General features: G+C 43.1%; 1 protein-coding gene across 4 annotated transcripts in view; it reads left to right on the plus strand.

Moving 5' to 3' along the window:
• Window positions 1-568: 568 nt before the first annotated feature.
• Window positions 569-22,499, plus strand: part of LOC115225313 (cleavage and polyadenylation specificity factor subunit 3) — a 48,400-nt gene continuing 26,469 nt past the window's right edge. For all 4 annotated transcript variants that reach the window (XM_036513976.1, XM_036513977.1, XM_029796260.2 and 1 more), the window contains exons 1-8: window positions 569-718; window positions 4,304-4,367; window positions 6,991-7,088; window positions 14,454-14,582; window positions 15,690-15,774; window positions 17,501-17,593; window positions 19,629-19,718; window positions 20,946-21,096. In XM_036513976.1, coding sequence (XP_036369869.1) covers window positions 648-718; window positions 4,304-4,367; window positions 6,991-7,088; window positions 14,454-14,582; window positions 15,690-15,774; window positions 17,501-17,593; window positions 19,629-19,718; window positions 20,946-21,096 — 781 coding nt within the window. In that variant the 5' untranslated portion in view covers window positions 569-647. The remainder of the gene's footprint in view (window positions 719-4,303; window positions 4,368-6,990; window positions 7,089-14,453; window positions 14,583-15,689; window positions 15,775-17,500; window positions 17,594-19,628; window positions 19,719-20,945; window positions 21,097-22,499) is intronic.

Genomic DNA, 22,499 nt, shown 5'->3' on the forward strand with positions numbered 1-22,499 from the left:
AGGATCCTTTCCGTTTGACCGGCAGTTTTTCAAAATAATTTCCACGTAACTAAACACTTTTAAACTTCGTATACTGGTAGAATGTGTTTATAAAACATCTTTTTCTCTTGGCTTTATTGAGAAAATTCTATAGTTTGTAACATATTTGTTGTTTTTTTTCTTCAATTTCTGCAATTTCAACCAATCAATGACGTCTATTGAGGTGAAAACATTCTGTGCTGTATGAATATGTCCCACTTTTAAGAAACAGATTGGGTTTATTTACATTTGTGAAGAAAAAAGATACCCTTCTCCCCACCCGTAACCCTAACCCTAAAACAGATTGAAATGCAATAGATCGATACTAGGGTCATAATTATGGGTGACAATTTCATATGACACCGCTAGAAAAAACTGCCGTTCAAACCGAAAAGATCCGCACTTATTTCTTCGATTCGGTCGTTCAGTGTTGCCAAGGTATTTTTTTTATACATTCACCGAAATTATTATTAGCTTATTTTATTTAACGCCGCTTTAGTTCATGATTACCCCGTAACCAGTTCTAAATCGTCGCTCCGAATTAGTCGAAGAGGAGACAACTCTTGAAAAAAGGGCGCGAGGTTGAAATTATGTTTATAGGTGTCGCTGCGGTATAAACGTGGTGAAAGATGGCGACGAAGAGGAAAACCGATGCTTTCTTTCCGGTCGAGGAGAACGATCAGCTCATTATCCGGCCTCTGTGAGTATCCTTTGTAGCCTTATAACTTCGGATTATAAACACATATGTACGTATTCAGCGTACGACTGCATCAGTGCTTTAGAACTGTGTATCGATTACCCCACTCCATGCTGGCCCACCCGGCCTCTGTCCATGTGTGTGTGTGTGTATGTGTTTGTCAGAGAACATCTTTTGATGCAAGTCTGATGAAGGGCCACCCTGGTGTTTAAATCCTTAAGTATTACGTGACTTAGGACATGGAAGTCTTGCGGTGAATGATGGCATTAACGAAACTGTGTGACTGGTCATTAAAGATGTGCTAAGTTCTTTGTCTTAATTGGATGTTATATCTATCTATCTATCTATCTATCTATCTATCTATCTATCTATCTGTCTGTCTGTCTATTTATCTATCTATCTGTCTATCTATCTATCTGTCCATCTGTCTGTCTATCTATCTATCTGTCTGTCTATCTATCTATCTATCTATCTGTCTGTCTGTCTATTTATCTATCTATCTGTCCATCTGTCTATCTATCTATCTGTCCATCTGTCTGTCTATCTATCTATCTATCTATCTATCTATCTATCTATCTATCTATCTATCTATCTATCTGTCTGTCTGTCTATTTATCTATCTATCTGTCCATCTGTCTATCTATCTATCTGTCCATCTGTCTGTCTATCTATCTATCTGTCTGTCTATCTATCTATCTATCTATCTATCTACCTAGCCATCTGTCTATCTATCTATCTATCCATCTATCTATCGATCTATCTAGCTATCCATCTGTCTATCTATTTATATGTGTGTGTGTACATACTCTTTACTCTTTTACTTGTTTCACTCATTTGACTGCGGCCATGCTGGAGCACCGCCTTTAGTTGAGCAAATCGACCTCAGGACTTATTCTTTGTAAGCCCAGTACTTATTCTATCGGTCTCTTTTGCCGAACCGCTAAGTGACGGGGACGTAAACACACCAGCATCGGTTGTCAAGCAATGCTAGGGGGACAAACACAGACACATAAACACACACATACATATATATACATATACATATAGACGACAGGCTTCTTTCAGTTTCCGTCTACCAAAACCACTCACAAGGCATTGGTCGGCCCGGCGCTATAGCAGAAGACACTTGCCCAAGATGCCACGCAGTGGGACTGAACCCGGAACCATGTGGTTGGTTAGCATGCTACTTACCACACAGCCACATGTAATATACATGTCTGCATACATAGATGCATGTAACATGTTTATACATATATGCACATAGTGGTCCCGGTGCGCGCACTCTCGTATGTATGTATGATACATACATACATCATACATACATACATACATGAAGATGATATATATTGGGTTGTTCGTAAAGTTCATGCCGATTTTTAAAGGAAAGAAAAAGGTCAACAAATACCTGCCATTATTCATATATTTGTATTTTGTTTATGGCAGATGTCTATTAGGGATATTCATCATTATCATTTAATGTCTGCCTTCCATGCTGGCATGGGTTGGACGGTTTGACAGGAGCTGGCCAGGCTTCTGTGTCTGTTTTGACATGGCTTCTATGGCTGGATGCCCTTCCCAACACCATCACCCCACAGAGTGGACCGAGTGCTTTCTACATGGCACCAGCACAGACGAGGTCGGTTTTGGCAAGGATTTTATAGCTGAATGCCCTTCCAAATGCCAACCACTTTACAATGTGGACTGGATGCTTTTTACATAGCAGCAGCACCGGCTGGGTTACCAAGTAACTTGCAAGGAAAAGATCCTTTGAGAGGGGAGAGGGCACTGGAGGAGGTGACCTTGTGCCAGGTGATGAAATCCAGTCACAAGGCTTTGGTCGGCCCGAGGCTATAGTAGAAAACACTTGCCCAAGGTGTTATGCAGTGGGAATGAAACCTGAACCATGTGGTTGATAAGCAAGCTACTTACCACACAGCCAGATTCTTTTTTCCCCAAAATAAATTGCACTGCATATTCTTTCCTACTCTATATACCTATTTCTTTATTATCCACAAGGGGCTAAACACAGAGGGGACAAACAAGGACAGACATAGGTATTAAGTCGATTACACCGACCCCAGTGCGTAACTGGTACTTAATTTATCGACCCCGAAAGGATGAAAGGCAAAGTCGATCTCGGCGGAATTTGAACTCAGAACGTAACGGCAGACGAAATACCTATTTCTTTATTACCCACAAGGGGTTAAACACAGAGGGGACAAACAAGGACAGACATAGGTATTAAGTCAATTACATCGACCCCAGTGCGTAACTGGTACTTAATTTATCGACCCCGAAAGGATGAAAGGCAAAGTCGACCTCGGCAGAATTTGAACTCAGAACGTAACGGCAGACGAAATACCTATTTCTTTATTACCCACAAGGGGCTAAACACAGAGGGGACAAACAAGGACAGACATAGGTATTAAGTCAATTACATCGACCCCAGTGCGTAACTGGTACTTATTTAATCGACCCCGAAAGGATGAAAGGCAAAGTCGATCTCGGCGGAATTTGAACTCAGAACGTAACGGCAGACGAAATACCTATTTCTTTATTACCCACAAGGGGCTAAACACAGAGGGGACAAACAAGGACAGACATAGGTATTAAGTCGATTACATCGACCCCAGTGCGTAACTGGTACTTAATTTATCGACCCCGAAAGGATGAAAGGCAAAGTCGACCTCGGCGGAATTTGAACTCACAACGTAACGCAGACGAAATACCGCTAAGCATTTCGCCCGGCGTGCTAACGTTTCTGCCAGCTCGCCACCTTTTCCTACTCTATATACCTCACCATCAGAGATAAAGGGGTGAAACTACAACGACTTTCCAGACTCTGAATGATGAGCTAATCGGCTGCGAATGATCTGTGAATCTTGTTTTCATCCTGTTTGCTGTTTATCGTGCTATTGTCTATTTTTCTGCATGTGTTTGGGTGGCTTCCGTTTGTTGTGTTCTTTCTGTTCTACCTTTGATATATAGTAGAAGACACTTGCCCAAGGTGCCAAGCAGTGGAACTGAACCCGGGACCATGTGGTTGGGAAGCAAGCTACTTACCACACAGCCACTCCTACGCCTATGTATATATAAATGAAGTATAAGGAAAGGGAAAATTGTAGGTGTAGACGCCTAAAATATTTTTACTTTATAAACTTTAATTCATAATATAAAACTTTATAAACTTTGGTAGATGGAAACTGAAAGAAGCCTGTTGTACACACACACACACACACATACATATATTCTTTTGTAAGCCCAGTACTTATTCTATCGGTCTCTTTTGCCGATCCGCTAAGTAATGGGGACATAAACACACCAGCATCGGTTGTCAAGCAATGCTAGGGGGACAAACACACATCTATATATATACATATATACGACAGGCTTCTTTCAGTTTCCGTCTACCAAATCCACTCACAAGGCTTTGGTCGGCCCGAGGCTATAGTAGAAGACACATGCCCAAGGTGCCATGCAGTGGGACTGAACCCGGAACCATGTGGTTGGTAAAGAAGCTTCCTACCACCCAGCCACTCCTGCGCCTGTACATATAATGTCTAATAATTTTTTCATTGTTTATTCCAGGGGAGCTGGACAGGAGGTTGGCAGATCATGTATTATGATGGAATTCAAAGGCAAAAAAATCATGGTAAGCTTTGTATTCTGCTATTTTTTACCCATATTTATGTGTGTCTGTCTGTGTGTCTAAAAAGAGGTCTCTGGTTGTGCTGTGAATTGGCTAGAATGCTTCGCAGCATTTGCGCTTTGCTTGTTCCTTCTCAAGCCATGCCTGGCTCATAAGGGCCGGTTTCCTTGGCGTATAGGTTCCCCACCTGGATGGGATGCCGGTCCATCGCAGGTGAGCTGCAAGATGCAGGAGGAAAGAGTGAGAGAAAGTTGTGGCGAAAGAGTCAGCAGAAGTTCGCCATTACCTTCTGCCGGAGCCGCGTAGGGCTTAGGTGTTTCGCTCATAAACACACACATCTCCCAGTCTGAGATTCGAACCCGCAATCCCTTGACTGTGACTCCGCTACTCTAACCACTAAGCCATGTGCCTCATACACACACATTTATTGTTTGTTCCTTTACGAGCCATGCCCGGCTCATAAGGACCGGTTTCCTTGGCATATAGGTTCTCCACTTGGACGGGACGCGGTCCATCGCAGGTGAGCTGCTAGATGCAGGAGGAAAGAGTGAGAGAAAGTTGTGGCGAAAGAGTCAGCAGAAGTTCATCATTACCTTCTGCCGGAGCAGCATGGAACTTAGGTGTTTCGCTCATAAACACACACATCGCCTGGTCTGAGATTCGAAACTGCGAGTCTGCTGCTCTAACCACTAGGCCATGTGCCTCCACATATATATATATATATCATCTTGGTATTTAGCCCCTTGAGCACTACATTTTTTATAGCATGCTGAAAAATTGCAGAACTTTCATTCTCGTCTGTAATTGCAAAACCATATGTATATATGCATTTATATATATATATATATATATATATATATATATATATATATATATATATATATTGTTTGTTCCTTCTCGAGCCATACCCGGCTCATAAGGGCTGGTTTCCTTGGTGTATAGGTTCCCCACCTGGATGGGATGCCGGTCCATCACAGGTGAGCTGCAAGATGCAGGAGGAAAGAGTGAGAGAAAGTTGTGGCGAAAGAGTCAGCAGAAGTTCACCATTACCTTCTGCTGGAGCTGCATGGAGCTTAGGTGTTTCGCTCATAAACACACACATCACCTGGTCTGAGATTCGAACCCACGATCCCTCGACTGCGAATCCACTGCTCTAACCACTAGGCCATGTGCCTCCACTTGCGTCTGTGCATTCAGAGTTCAAAACCTACCAACATCAGATCATTATCATCATCATTGTTATCCACTGTGCCATGCGCCTTCTGTTAACAGCAACAACAACAACATTGTTTTAATATTGTTTCAATTATTGTATGGGTCAGTTGGAATTTTTTTGAGGCAGATTTTTTACAGCTGGATGCTCTTGCTGTTGCTGTGTAAAAAGCACTTAGTCTATTTTTCTGGGTGGTTGGTGTTAGGAAGGGCATCCAGCTGTAAAAACTATGCCAAAACTAACCTCACCTGTGCTGGTGTCACGTAAAAAGCACTCAATCCAGTCTGTGGAGTGGTTGGTTAAGTTAAGTTAGGTTAATTTCTTGGCTCAAAAGCAAAAAGCAAGGCCATGTAGGGGGATAATAAATTAAGTACCAGTTACGCACTGGGGTCGATATAATCGACTTAATCCATTTGTCTGTCCTTGTTTGTCCCCTCTGTGTTTAGCCCCTTGTGGGTAGTAAAGGAATAGAAGGGTGGAGGTGTTCGACAATGACTGTCTCCGTTGCATTCTTCGCTGCCAACGCATTGATCAGGTTGCTACAGCTGGTTTTCGTCATCGCCTGAATCTCCAGCCCCTCCCTTTGGTGCTTCTACAACGGCACTTAAGGTGGTTCGGTCATGCGTCCCAGCCTCCAGAGGGCGAGCTGATTCACAATGTCCTCCTCCCACTTTCACTTCCCAGCTACTGCAAACGCATGGGCGGGCAGCTGAAGACCTGGGAAACAACGATAAAGGAGGACCTCTCCGAACTCGCAGGTCCACAGGTGGTCGGTCTGCGCAGATGGAACCGCGAATGGCTTGCTATCTCCAGTGACCTCACACAGGACCCTCAAGTGTGGGCCGCCATGGTTCATGATGCCATCAGGACCAGAGAAGAAGCCGGCTCAACCCACCCTGGGTGAATGCCATTACAAGTAAGTAAGTAACCCATGCCAACATGGAAGGTGGATATTAAACGATGATGATGATGAAATACAGACCTCATCATCGTTTAACGTCCGTTTTCCGCGCTAGCATGGGTTGGATGGTTCGACTGGGGTCTGGGGAGCCAGTAGGCTGCACCAGGCCCAGTCTGATCTGGCAGTGTTTCTACAGCTGGATGCCCTTCCTAACACCAACCACTCCGTGAGTGTAGTGGGTGCTTTTTACATGCCACTGGCACAGGGACCAGAGGAGACTGGCAACGGCCACAATCGGATGGTGCTTTTTACGTGCCACCGGCACTGAGGCCAGTCGGAGCGGCGCTGGCAACGGCCACGTTCGGATGGTTCTCTTATGTGCCACCAGCACTGGTATCACAGCTGCAATTTCCATTGATGTTGATCGATTTCGATTTTGATCTTCACTTGCCTCAACAGGTCTTCATTCACAGACATTTTTTAAAATTTTTTTATTTTATCTTTCATTTCAGCTTGACTGTGGTATCCATCCAGGATTGAATGGTTTCGCATCTTTGCCTTTTTTGGATCTTGTGGAGGTCGAGGAAGTTGACCTTCTTCTTGTCAGCCAGTAAGTGAACTTTGACCTTTTATTGCCAGTTATTTCAAGTGTAGTGAAGTGATTTGCTTCTCAACTATGCCTTTTAACCCTTTTGATACCAACCCGGCTGAAACCAGCTCTGACTCTGTAGTACAAATGTCTTATTTTCAAAAATTCTGCATTAAAATCTTCCACCAAACCTTAGTCACAATTTATGTTCCTAACACTAGCTGAATGATAACTAAGTTATTTTACTAAATTCTGTGTTATATTTAAAATTAATTGAAAGAAATAGAGAGCATTTAGACAGAAATATTAGAACAAAAGGGTTAAAATATATAATAGAGAAACAATTCTTAACCCTTTTGATACCAACCTTGCTAAAACCGCCTCTGGCTCTGAGTACAAATGTCTTGTTTTCATAAGTTTTGAATTAAAATTTTCCACCAAACCTTAGTCACAATTTATGGTTTCTGACACTAGCTTAATGATAACTAAGTTATTTTACTAAATTCTTTGTTCTCCTACCACATCACGATTCTCTCTCAAACACTGTCTTGCAACACGAAACACCTCCAGTCTTTGGTCCTCACGGCGCAGAACATTGGCAAATTTTTTCTTATCTGCTTCCCCTCTGGCTAAATAAACCTGTCTCCTAGCTTCTCTTTTGGCAGTCTGATACAATTCCCTGCTACCCCATTTTTCCAGACCTTCCAAGCCTGTCTCTTTTCTCTAATAGCCCTGTCTACAATATTGTTCCACCACCACGTTATTCTAGGTCGAGAGGGGACTTTGCACCAGCCACAGATCTGGTCAGTGGCTCTCAGCAGGTTGTCCCTTAGAAACGTCCAGCTGTCTTCTACCCCCTGTGATGCTCTATCCCCTTCTACTTCGTCAGAGGCTTCAAGTAATATGTCCCTAAATCTCTGTCCATTTGCAGGATCTTTAAGCTTCCAGATCCTTCTTCTCCATATTTGTCGTCTTCTGGTTGTCCTCCTAGTCCTGATCCTAAAGTCACTAACTACCAGTCTATGTTGTGGGGTACATTCTTCACTTGGGAAGGTTTTGGCATTTATAAGCAGCCATCTCTCCCTTTGCCTTGTAAGGATGTAGTCAATTTGGCTGGTATGTTGGCCCGATTGGTAAGTGACTAGGTGGCTGGTAGGTTTCCTGAAGTTAGTGTTGCAAATCATAAGATTATTTGCATCGCAGAACTCCAGCAGCCTGGTTCCCTCCTCGTTGCGGGAGCCATAGCCATAGCCTCCATGTACGCCATGGAAGCCCCCAGCATGTCGTCCAACGTGACCATTGAAGTCACCAGCCACAAAGATAAGGTCTCTGTCGTTCGTCAATGAGGTAGTCTGCAGTAGAGTGTCATAGAATCGGTCTTTCTGTCCATCGGGTAGCCCCGACTGAGGAGCATAGGCTGATATAATGGTTGCTAAACTATGATGAAGCACTAATCTAATCTTAAGTATTCTGTCACTTACTCTGATTACCTCAATTACTTTATCTACCCATTTCTCAGCGATAAGTATACCCACGCCACCAACCCCGTCAGTGTTCCTGCCCAGAAAATCTTGTACCTGCGTTCCTTGCCTGTGAGGAACCTAGCTGATCCTCCTCTCCACCTTATTTCTTGCATGCAACATATATCCACACATCTCCGTTCAAGCATCTCGACTATCTCACCAGACCTACCTTTCAGAGTGCCAACGTTGAGGGTGCCAACCCTGAGGGTGTGGAAGGCATGGGCTCTAGAGACCCTGGGACGGTGGACAGTAGCTTCGTGTAGCGTTATGCAGGTTGTACTGAAGGCTACTTTACTACTTCATTTCTTGCACATGAATTCTGCCAAATGCGAGCTTTCTTTTCAGGTACACGAAGCTACTGTCCACCGTCCCAGGGTCTCTAGAGCCCATGCCTTCCACACCCTCAGGGTTGGCACCCTCAACGTTGGCACTCTGAAAGGTAGGTCTGGTGAGATAGTCGAGATGCTTGAACGGAGATGTGTGGATATATGTTGCATGCAAGAAATAAGGTGGAGAGGAGGATCAGCTAGGTTCCTCACAGGCAAGGAACGCAGGTACAAGATTTTCTGGGCAGGGAACACTGACGGGGTTGGTGGCGTGGGTATACTTATCGCTGAGAAATGGGTAGATAAAGTAATTGAGGTAATCAGAGTAAGTGACAGAATACTTAAGATTAGATTAGTGCTTCATCATAGTTTAGCAACCATTATATCAGCCTATGCTCCTCAGTCGGGGCTACCCGATGGACAGAAAGACCGATTCTATGACACTCTACTGCAGACTACCTCATTGACGAACGACAGAGACCTTATCTTTGTGGCTGGTGACTTCAATGGTCACGTTGGACGACATGCTGGGGGCTTCCATGGCGTACATGGAGGCTATGGCTATGGCTCCCGCAACGAGGAGGGAACCAGGCTGCTGGAGTTCTGCGATGCAAATAATCTTATGATTTGCAACACTAACTTCAGGAAACCTACCAGCCACCTAGTCACTTACCAATCGGGCCAACATACCAGCCAAATTGACTACATCCTTACAAGGCAAAGGGAGAGATGGCTGCTTATAAATGCCAAAACCTTCCAGGTGAAGAATGTACCCCACAACATAGACTGGTAGTTAGTGACTTTAGGATCAGGACTAGGAGGACAACCAGAAGACGACAAATATGGAGAAGAAGGATCTGGAAGCTTAAAGATCCTGCAAATGGACAGAGATTTAGGGACATATTACTTGAAGCCTCTGACGAAGTAGAAGGGGATAGAGCATCACAGGGGGTAGAAGACAGCTGGACGTTTCTAAGGGACAACCTGCTGAGAGCCACTGACCAGATCTGTGGCTGGTGCAAAGTCCCCTCTCGACCTAGAATAACGTGGTGGTGGAACAATATTGTAGACAGGGCTATTAGAGAAAAGAGACAGGCTTGGAAGGTCTGGAAAAATGGGGGTAGCAGGGAATTGTATCAGACTGCCAAAAGAGAAGCTAGGAGACAGGTTTATTTAGCCAGAGGGGAAGCAGATAAGAAAAAATTTGCCAATGTTCTGCGCCGTGAGGACCAAAGACTGGAGGTGTTTCGTGTTGCAAGACAGTGTTTGAGAGAGAATCGTGATGTGGTAGGAGAGAAGTGTGTTCGCATGGAAGATGGTTCACTTGCGCTAAATGAGGATGCGAAGAGAGAGGTTTGGAGATGCCACTATGAAAGGTTGCTGAATGAAGAAAATGAATGGGATAAAGAGAGTCTGCCGAATGTTGACCCAACAGAGGGACCAGCTATCCGAGTTGATAGTTCTGTGGTAGCTAAGGCAATTAGAAGCATGAAGACAGGGAAAGCCCCAGGCCCATCAGGAATCACTGCAGAGATGCCAAAATGTCTGGTAGTGTCGGCTATAGCCTAGTCACCCATATAGTTAATCAGGTGATACACAAAGGGGTCATACCCAATGACTGGTGTAGCAGTATAATAGTCAACTGCTACAAAGGTAAAGGTGATGCCCTAGATACAAATAACTACAGAGGTATCAAGCTGTTGGACCAGGTGATGAAGGTTACGGAGAGGGTCATAGCCCAACTAATTAGAGAGAGAGTTAGTTTAGATGAGATGCAGTTTGGGTTTGTGCCAGGGAAAAGTACTACTGATGCTATATTCCTGGTAAGGCAGCTGCAGGAGAAATACCTAGCCAAAGATAAGCCCCTGTACCTGGCTTTTGTTGACATGGAGAAAGCCTTCGACAGGGTCCCCCGATCCCTTATCTGGTGGGCAATGAGAAAACTAGGGATAGATGAATGGTTAGTGAGAGCTGTGCGGGCCATGTATAGGGACGCCGCTAGTAGGGTGAGGGTTGGAAATGAGTACAGTGAAGAATTCCGGGTAGAGGTAGGGGTCCACCAAGGCTCAGTACTCAGCCCCCTCCTATTTATCATAGTCCTCCAGGCAATAACGGAGGAATTCAAGACAGGATGCCCTTGGGAGCTCCTCTATGCTGATGACCTTGCTCTAATTGCTGAGTCGCTATCAGAACTGGAGGAGAAGTTTCAGGTGTGGAAACAAGGATTAGAATCGAAGGGCCTCAGAGTCAATCTAGCTAAAACCAAAGTCGTAATCAGTAGGAAGGTAGACAAATCACAAACACCTTCAGGTAGATGGCCCTGCTCGATCTGTAGAAAAGGTGTAGGTAGAAACTCTATAAGATGCACCAAGTGTAAGCTATGGACACATAAGAGATGCAGCAATGTCAAAGGAAGGCTAACTAGGAAGATGGTTTTGTATGTGGCAGATGCTCAGGAACAATAAACACTGAAAATGCTCTGAGACCAACTTCCGTCACTTTCCAGGGAGAAAAACTAGAAATAGTTGATAGTTTCCGTTACCTAGGTGACCAAGTCAGCAGCGGGGGTGGGTGTGCTGAAAGTGTAACTGCTAGAGTAAGAATAGCTTGGGCAAAGTTCAGAGAGCTCTTACCTCTGCTGGTGACAAAAGGCCTCTCGCACAGAGTGAAAGGCAGACTGTATGATGCGTGTGTACGAACAGCCATGCTACATGGCAGTGAAACATGGGCCGTGACTGCTGAGGATATGCGTAAGCTCGCTAGAAATGAAGCCAGTATGCTCCGATGGATGTGTAATGCCGGTACTCACACTCGGCAGAGTGTAAGTACCTTGAGAGAAAAGCTGGACCTAAGAAGCATCAGTTGTGGTGTGCAAGAGAGACGTTTGCGCTGGTATGGTCATGTGGCGAGAATGGATGAAGATAGTTGTGTGAAAAAGTGCCACACCCTAGCGGTTGAGGGAACCTGTGGAAGAGGCAGACCCAGGAAAACCTGGGACGAGGTGGTGAAGCACGACCTTCGAACTTTAGGTCTCACTGAGGAAATGACTAGAGACCGAGACCTCTGGAAGTGTGCTGTGCGCGAGAAGACCCGGCAGGACAAGTGAGTCCACAACCCGTGGCCTTCTACATGGGATGGAGCCAGCCTACGTATGCATACCTTCCCTTCTTGGGACACAAAACTCTACTTGTGAAGACGTGTTGAGGCAAGTGAGGATCAGAATCGAAATCGATCAATGGAAATTGCGGATGTGCTACCAGTGCCGGTGGCATGTCGAAACTCTGCTTGTGAAGACCCATTGAGGCAAGTGAGGATCAGAATCGAAATCGATCAATGGAAATTGCAGATGTGTTACCAGTGCCGGTGGCATGTAAGAGAACTTTCCGTTTCGCGACCGTTGCCAGCACCGCCCCGTTTCGTGTCCGTTGCCAGCCTCGCCTGGCCCTCGTGCCGGTGGCACATAAAAAGCACCATCCGTTCGTGGCCGTTTGCCAGCTCTGTCTGGCACCAGTGCGGGTGGCACGTAAAAAGCACCCACTACACTCACGGAGTGGTTGGCGTTAGGAAGGGCATCCAGCCGTAGAAACACTGCCAGATTTGACTGGGCCTGATGAAGCCTTCTGGCTTCACAGACCCCAGTAGAACCGTCCAACCCATGCTAGCATGGAAAACGGACGCTAAATGATGATGATGATGATGATGATGATTTAAGATTAATTGAAAGAAACACAGAGCATCTCAACAAAATACGTAACAAAAGGCTTAAAATATATAATAGAGAAACAATTCTTAACCCTTTTGATACCAACCCAGCTGAAACCAGCTCTGGCTCTGTAGTACAAATGTCTTATTTTAAAAAATTCTGCATTAAAATCTCCCACCAAACCTTAGTCACAATTTATTTTCCTAACACTAGCTTAATGATAACTAAGTTATTTTACTAAATTCTTTGTTATATTTAAAATTAATTGAAAGAAACGCAGAGCATCTTAACAGAAATACAGTAATGAAAGGGTTAATCCTTCAGTATTCAGATTACTTTGTCAAATCTAAAGCTTATTTATTAACATTGCATGGAATTAATCCTACCTTATCTCATTGCTTTGAGATTTTGATAATGCAATTCTTTATGTTTAGAATGAAATTGTAGGGTAGGCACGAGAGGCTAGATCTGGCCTGTTTGAACATGAAGCAAATAGGATATCTGGCTCAATATGACCAGTTTGACCCTTTGGCTTTCAGGTTTCTCTGTCAAATGTAATTATTTTGAACTAACAGTATCGCCCGGCGTTGCTCGGGTTTGTAAGGGAAATAACTATATAAGCATTTTTAGAGAGTTATAGCCAAAAAATAGCAAAAAAATGCATTAAAAATGGAATAAAAATTATGGTAATTTTTTTTTTAAATCGTTGACTCATTGTAGACATTTTTAGAGAGTTACTTCCCTTATATAATAGCGAAAAAATGCATTAAAATGGGAAAAAATTATGGTAAATTTTTTTTTAAATCGTAGACTCATCGTAGACGCGCACTAATACCCAGAAGGGCTCGATATGAATCACGACTATAAGATACCCGGTTTTGGTTAAACTGCACCGCAAAATGTGGGAGTAGTTAGGAATCTAAATCATAGGAGACAGACAGCACACAACCTCACTTTTATATATATAAAGATTAGTCCTTAATTATGTTATAGCTTCAAGATTTCAATGACATGATTGTGTATTTCTGAATAGCAGTGTAGGGTCAGCATGAGAAGTCAGATCTGGTCAGTTTGAGCATAAAACGGGTTGAATATTTGTGTCGGGTATGGCTAGCTTAAATACTAAATGGAAATGTGTGTGTGTATGTGTGTGTATATTGGTTCTGTACCAACTTGGATTATGAATTAAAGTTTATAAGGTGCCACACAGTGGGATTGAAATCAGAACCGTGTGATTGGGGAGCAAGCTTCTTACCACACAGCCATGCCTGCACCTATATATGTGTGTGTGTACAACAGGCTTCTTTCAGTTTCCATCTACCAAATTCGCTCTGCCCAAGTTGACATGCAGTGGGACTGAACCCAGAACCATGTGGTCCGGATGCAAACTTCATACCACACAGCCATGCCTGCACCTATATATATATATATATATGTGTGTGTGTGTACAACAGGCTTCTTTCAGTTTCCACCTACCAAATCCATTCACAAGGCTTTGGCTGACCTGAGGCTACAGTAGAAGACACTTGTCCAAGGTTCTATGCAGTGGGATTGAATCCAGAACCATGTGGTTGGTAAGCAAGCTACTTACCACTCAGCCATGCCTGCACCTATATATATATATGTGTGTGTACAACAGGCTTCTTTCAGTTTCCATCTTCCAAATTCGCTCTGCCCAAGTTGACATGCAGTGGGACTGAACCCAGAACCATGTGGTCCGGATGAAAACTTCATACCAAACACTCACGCCTGCACCTATAACATATGCTAACAGTGATGTTGATGATGATGATGATAACAGCTTTTATTGTTATTGTTCTCTTATTTTTTTCAGTTTCCATCTTGACCATTGCGGTGCCCTGCCCTATTTCCTGGAGAAGACGGCCTTCAAGGGTCGATGTTTTATGACCCACGCTACCAAGGCCATCTACCGGTGGCTCCTGTCAGATTATGTGAAAGTCAGGTGAGTTTCCTTGTGTCCTCCCTTTAAAACACACTCTCTCCTTCTCTCCCTATACCAGTTTCCGGATCTTTTCCTTTTGAACGGCACATGTCAACACAATTTCTAGCTAACTAAACACTTTTAAACTTCGTATACTGGTAGAATGTGTTCATAAAACATAATTTTTTCTTGGCTTTATTGAGAAAATTCTATAGTTTGTAAGATATTTGGGATCTTTTCCGTTTGAACGGCAGTTTTTTAAAATAATTTCCACGTAACTAAACACTTTTAAACTTCGTATACTGGTAGAATGTGTTTATAAAACATCATTTTTTCTTGGCTTTATTGAGAAAATTTTATAGTTTGTAACATATTTCGTCTTTAATTTCGAGCATTTCGGCAATTTTAACCAATCGCTGACCTCCATTGACGTAAACAACATTCCGTGCTGTATGAATATGTCCCTCGTTTAAGAAACAGATTGGGTTTATTTACATTTGCAAAGAAAAAAAAAAATACCCTTCCCCCACCCCTAACCCTAAATCTAAAATAGATTGAAATGCAAAGATCGACACTAGGGTTATAATTATGGGTGACATTTTCATTTGACACCGCTAGAAAAAAATCTCATTTTTTGTAGCGGTGTCATATGAAATTGTTACCCATAATTATGACCCTAGTATCGATCTATTGCATTTCAATCTGTTTTATGGTTAGGGTTAGCAGTGGGAGGAAGGGTATATTGTTTTCTTCGCAAATGTAAATAAACCCAATCTGTTTCTTAAACGAGGGGCATATTCATACGGCACAGAATGTTTTTTTTACCTCAACAGACGTCATTGATTGGTTGAAATTGCAGAAAATGAAGAAAAAAACCCACAAATATCTTACATACCATAGAAATTTCTCAAGAAAGCCAAGAGAAAAAGATGTTTTATAAACACATTCTACCAGTATACGAAGTTTAAAAGTGTTTAGTTAACTAGAAATTGTGTTGACATGTGCCGTTCAAAAGGAAAAGATCCCAGTTTCCCCTTTCTCTGTCCTATAACCTCCTCTATCCCTGATTAATAATGATTAACCCTATAAAAATAACATGCCTTATTCTCTCTTTTATTCACCCACCAGCAACATAGCCACAGAAGACATGTTGTACACAGAGAAGGACATAGAGAACAGCATGGACAAAATTGAAACAATTAACTTTCATCAGGTGAGTTGTGACCTCCATCCATTGCCCAAATCGTTATTGTTTAGCCCCAGGTCAGTCCTGATCCAGTCAACCTATGATCAAAGATGTTCCAGCCTTGAGCATCCCGTAGTGTATGTTCCAACTGTGACCATCCCATCTTTTATTCAGACATAGTGTATCTAGGAGTACATTATCTAATGCATGGCTCAGTGGTTAGAGCGTCAAGCTTAGGATCGTGAGGTTGTGAGTTCGAATCCCGGACCAGGCTGCATGTTGTGTTCTTGAGCAAGACCCTTTATTTCACGTTGCTCCTGTTCACTCAGCTGTAGAAATGAGTTGCAACGTTACAGGTGCCAAGCTGTATCGACCCCTTTGCCTTTCCCTTGGATAACACCAGTTGGCATGGAGAGGGGAGGCCGGTATGCATGGGCGACTGCTGGCCTCCCACAAACCACCTTGCCTGGACTTGTGCCTGGGAGGGTAACTTACTAGGTGCAATCCCATGGTCAGTCATAACTGAAGGGGGTCTCTGCAATATATATATATAGAGATACATATATATGGTGAAGGCGCATGGCTCAGAGGTTAGAGCATCAAGCTTACAATTGTGAAGTTGTGAGTTCGAATCCTGGACCGGGCTGCATGTTGTGTTCTTGTGCAAGACCCTTTATTTCACGTTGCTCCAATTCACTCAGCTGTAGAAATGGGTTGCGATGTCACAGGTGCCAAGCTGTATCGGCCCCTTTGCCTTTCCCTTGGATAACACTGGTGGCCTAGAGAGGAGAGACTGGTATACATGGGTGACTGCTGGTCTTCCACAAACAACCTTGCCCGGACTTGTGCCTGGGAGGGTAACTTTCTAGGTGCAATCCCATGGTCATTCATGACTGAAGAGGGTCCTTACCCTTTACCTTACGTACATATAATGACATGCAGAGGGGAGGCTGGTATGCATGGGCGACTGCTGGCCTTCCACAAACAACCTTGGCTGGACTTGTGTCTGGGAGGGTAACTTTCTAGGTGCAATCCCATGGTCATTCATGACCGAAGGGGGTCTCAGGTTCTCAACCATGATGAGGATAGGTGCATAAAGAAGTGATGAGCTCTAATTGTGGAGGGCACCTGTGGAAGGTGTAGACCCAGGAAGGTGTGGGATGAAGTGGTGAGAAAGCATCTTTTGGATGTCGGGCCTCACTGAGGAAATGACAAGGGGTCAGTATGGATGCATGACAGAGTGTAAATGATTTAAGAGGAAAACTGGGTAAGGCCTCATCAACTTTTTCAAGTTTCACTTGAAAAGGAAGATGAGGTTAGAGAGGAGAGTTGTGTCTGATAGCAAGTTTTCTGAAAGGTGGGTGAATTGTGCAAGAATGGCCAGTATAAATGAACCAATTCTGAGGTTTCGCCTGTAATTGAAAAGGGTATTATAAAAGGAGAAAGGGGCTCTCTACCCTCCTTTTGACCAGGCTCCCGTGGCTTTTATGGGTTTTTCCACGTGGGACCTTTTCTGTTTTTTGAAGCGTCTCCTCTATTGGGAGTTTTTCGTTGTAATATTTTCATTGTTATACTGCTTTTTACTCATTTTTTTTCACAAACGGACAAAACCTTTTGTAACCAGGGGTCCTGTTTTGTCCCTTTATGTTTTCCAATCATGTTTGTCAGCCCTTGTGGCCAATAAAAAGAATGAATTATTATTATTATTATTGTTATTATTATTATTATTAGTTCTTGTCGTCCTTCTTTGCAGGAGAAAGAAGTGAATGGTATCAAGTTCTGGTGTTACACGGCAGGCCACGTCCTCGGTGCTGCCATGTTTATGATAGAGATTGCTGGTGTCAAGGTAGGTAACTCATCTTTTTACTCGTTTTACTTGTTTCAGTCATTTGACTGCGGCCATGCTGGAGCACTGCCTTTAGTCGAGGAAATCGACGCCAGGACTTATTCTTTGTAAGCCTAGTACTTATTCTATCGGTCTCTTTTGCCGAACTGCTAAGTTTCGGGGACATAAGCACACCAGCTTCGGTTGTCAAGCGATGTTGGGAGGGACAAACACACATATATACATACATATATACGACGGGCTTCTTTCAGTTTCCGTCTACCAAATCCACTCACAAGGCTTTGGTCGCCCTGAGGCTATAGTAGAAGACACTTGCCCAAGGTGCCATGCAGTGGGACTGAACCCGGAACCATGTGGTTCGTAAGCAAGCTACTTACCACACAGCCACTCCTGCGCCTATACAGTAACTGCGTACAATAATTGTCGTATTGTTGGGTTTTTTTCACCCCAGATGATACCTGGTCTGACAGACATCATATGTTGGGTTGTAAACGAGCGTCACCATCATACAAGCAGTGTCGTTTGTTTCCAGCATTCTGCAAATGTGTCTGGCCATGGAGAAATATTACCTCGCGTGGAAAGGGTGCATGTGGCCGTGGCAGGTCTTCGGATCGATGCTGGCAAAACCAAAGTGATGACCTCTCTGGTCACAGCAGATGAATGGCAGCCAATCGTTCTCGAGGGTGTGGTGTTCTTCGTCTACCTGTGTTCAACGGTGGTTCCAACGGGCCAGGGCGCAGCCGAGGTCGAGCGTCGCATAGGTGCTGCCTAATCCGCATTCGTCCGCCTCCAGTTTTTGATGGAGTTTCTCTATATGTGTCCATCGAAGTTTAATGTTGGCTCCTTACTGATTAGATAATACAGTTCTATATTTAAGAGATGAGGAATTATGTACATTATTTACATTTGATGGTTATTTCTCCTCATCTTGTTTGTTATTAACACGTTTCGGCTGATATACTCTCCAGCCTTCATCAGGTGTCTTGGGAAAATTTCGAACCTGGGTTCTCATTCCTAAGGTATTTGAGTCTCTACATCTACACAGGAAAGTTAGATGGTTTGAAAGACGAGCTAGTTTTTGATGGAGTTTCTCTATATGTCTCCATTGAAGTCTAATGTCGGCTCCGTAACGATTAGATAATACAGTTCTATATTTGAGAGATGAGGAATTATGTACATTATTTACATTATTTACATTTGACGGATATTTGTCCTCATCTTGTTTGTTGTTAACACAACATTTCGGCTGATATACCCTCCAACCTCATCAGGTGTCTTGGGGAAATTTTAAACCTGGGTTCTCATTCCTAAGGTATTTTTCGATATTATTATTATTATTATTATTATTATTATTATTATGTGGTTAAAGCGTCGAGCTTACGATCGTGAGGTTGTGAGCTTGAATCCTGGACCGGGCTGCGTGTTGTGTTCTTGAGCAAGGCACTTTATTTCACGTTGCTCCAGTTCACTCAGCTGTAGAAATGAGCTGCGACGTCACTGGTGCCAAGCTGTATCGACCTTTGTCTTTCCCTTGGATAACACTGGTGGCATGGAGAGGGGAGGCTGGTATGCATGGGCGACTGCCGGTCTTCCATAAACAACCTCGCCCGGACTTGTGTCTGGGAGGTTAACTTTCTAGGTGCAATCCCATGGTCTGTGTCGTGACCGAAGGGGGTCTCCGTATTATTATTATTTTTATTATTATTATTGATTGTTATTATTATTATTATTATTGATTCATAATGCAGATGTTAATTTATCTTATCGCCTTTGTTTTTTAATTTTAATATTTATAATTGTATTTTCCATATAAATAGATTCAATAAACCTTCTGAATTCAAAGATTTATAATTTTCTTCCTTTCAAATCAAGGGGACAACATTGGTATAAATAAATACATTTTGGGGTAATTGATTAAATAAGTTCCCTGATCCCTGCACTAGAGACTTTTTGATGACAGAAAGATCACCATAAACCCTACACTAGGGTTATATATTGTCCCCTTATACATCTGTTTATCTTTGTTTCTTCACAGGTATTATACACAGGTGATTTCTCCCGCCAAGAAGATCGGCATTTAATGGCAGCTGAAATACCGTCGGTCCGACCGGATGTTGTCATTATTGTAAGTAACATGTTCATATGTCAATATAGGAAGTAAGATGGTAGATATTTAACCCTTTAGTGTTCAGATTACTCTGTTAAATGTGATAATTTTTCACTCAAATTGTTTTTAATTAATCATGTATTATCTTACAGTTTTGAGGTTTCAATGATGTGATTGTTTATTTTTAAAGTGTCAATGTAAGTTAAGTGCAAGAGGCTAGATATAACCCATTTGAATATAAGACATGTAGAATATTTAGGCCGGATATGGCCGGTTTAACCCTTTAGCATTTAAACCGGCCATATCCGGCCAAAAGTATTCTGCCGGTTTTATGTTCAAACTGACCAGATCTGGTCTCTCACACCAGCCCTACAATATCATTCTAAAAATTAACAGTTACCTCATCAAAATCTCATAGCTACAAGATTAATGCATGATTAGTTCAAGGCAATGTGGATGAAAAAGCACTAATTTTGGTAGAATAATGTGAACAGTAAAAGGTTAAACACTAAAGGGTTAAATGAATGAATGCTTTCTTATTTCTTTATTGCCCACAAGGGGCTAAACACAGGGGGGACAAACAAGGACAGACAAAGGGATTAAGTCGATTATATAACATGTACATCTCTAACCCATACTAGCATGGAACCAAAGCAAAAGAAATTCTCTTTTACTTGTTTCAATCATTTGACTGTGGCCAGTACCACCTTTAGTTGAGCAAATCGACCCCAGGACTTATTCTTTGTAAGCCTAGTACTTATTCTATCGGTCTCTTTTGCCGAACTGCTAAGTTACTGGGATGTAAACACACCAACATCGATTGTCAAGCGATCTTGGTGGGGACAGACACAGACACATAAACATTTACACTTCCTTGGGGCTGGCCTGATTGGAGCAATCTCAAGAATAATCAGCCGAAATTGCGAGGATAATCTGGTACTTGACTGAGGAAAGAAAACTTTGAATGACCCGTCCTCGTTTTCTTTGTATTGTCTATCTGGATGTTTTGTTGTCCCATTTTTGTATCACCTTACTGGCTGGATGTTTTGTGTTCTTGTCCCATTTTGTATTTCATGAAAGAAGATGCGAATGAAAATAATAATAATAATAATTATAATAATGCTGATGATTTCAAGTTTTGGCACAAGGCCAGCAATGCCCAGGGGGAGGGTGCACACACACACACACACACACACATTGTCTACAAATGTCCTAATAGCTGAAACAATTTCTCTCACCCTTCAGGAGTCTACATATGGTACTCATATCCACGAGAAGCGAGAGGACAGGGAGGCGCGGTTTACTGGTCTCGTACATGATATTGTCAGCCGAGGTGGACGATGCCTCATCCCAGTATTTGCTCTTGGCAGAGCCCAGGAACTGCTACTCATCTTGGGTAAGATTTGTTTGTTGTTTATTGTTGTATATAAATATATAAATTCCATTCTGTCTGTCTGTGTCTGTGTGTCTTCTAGGATCTCGGGCATCCTCCATCCGATTGTGCTCAAATTTGATATGTAGATATAGGCGCAGGAGTGGCTGTGTGGTAAGTAGCTTGTTTACCAACCACATGGTTCCGGGTTCAGTCCCACTGCGTGGCACCTTGGGCGAGTGTCTCCTACTATAGCCTCGGGCCGACCAAAGCCTTGTGAGTGAATTTGGTAGACGGAAACTGAAAGAAGCCCGTCGTATATATGTATATATATGCGTGTCTGTGTTTGTCCCCCTAGCATTGCTTGACAACCGATGCTTGGTGTGTTTATGTCCCTGTTACTTAGCGGTTCGGCAAAAGAGACCGATAGAATAAGTACTGGGCTTACAAAAAGAATAAGTCCCGGGGTCAAGTTGCTCGATTAAAGGCGGTGCTCCTGCATGGCCACAGTCAAATGACTGAAACAAGTAAAAGAGTACGGTATCAGGGCATGTATAAGTCTTGAAAAAATTACAATAATATATTCCAGGTGAGAATGCGATTGATAAAGCCGCTTTCGTCCTGCTTTTCTTCCGTCAACCTGTACATAACTGCACCTTCCATTTTTTGTTGTTTTTGTCCTGCTTAAAGGCACGTTTCTTTCCTACCAAGCTTACTGTTTAAACCATATTTGTGTTCTCCCAGTCAACAGCCTTATCATTACTGGTACTTTAAACTCTTCCATGGCCATATTTGTGTGAATAAAATCGTTTTTATTTGGAATAGAAAAAAGTCTATCTTTATTTCTTCTTTTGCTGGTGTCTCAAATTTAGGTTAAATCAGTGTTTCTCTTAGGGGAGGCCTATGGGACAGTCAGGCAAGTTGTTTTGAGAAAATTTGGTTTAAATGTTTGACAACTCAGCACCATCCATTGGACGGTGGGGGGGCGCTTTTTCTCATATAAATATATATATATCTCCACTCCTCTCTGGATCGCGCCTTTCTCATCCTCTCATCCACGTGATCCCAATCGTCCTCCTGAAATCGTAATAGAGGCCTTCCGGGTGCTCGTTTCCGCTCGCGTGGGTACCACTCGACAAATGCGCGGGTCCACCGATTATCAGTGAGCCAGGCGACATGTCCAGCCCATCTAAACTTGCTGCATGCTGTGACCAGCAGTGTCAAATGGTTGCTTGACGGACTGGTCAGTCAAGGTGATATATATATATATGTGCCGGTGGCACGTAAAAAGCACCAACCGATCGTGGCCGCTGCCAGCCTCACATGGCACATAAAAAGCACCCACTACACTCATGGAGTGGTTGGCATTAGGAAGGACATCCAGCCGTAGAAACATTATCAGATCAGACTGGAGCCTTCTGGCTTTC

Source organism: Octopus sinensis, linkage group LG27 (assembly GCF_006345805.1).
Source record: "Octopus sinensis linkage group LG27, ASM634580v1, whole genome shotgun sequence".
NCBI lineage: Eukaryota > Metazoa > Mollusca > Cephalopoda > Octopoda > Octopodidae > Octopus > Octopus sinensis.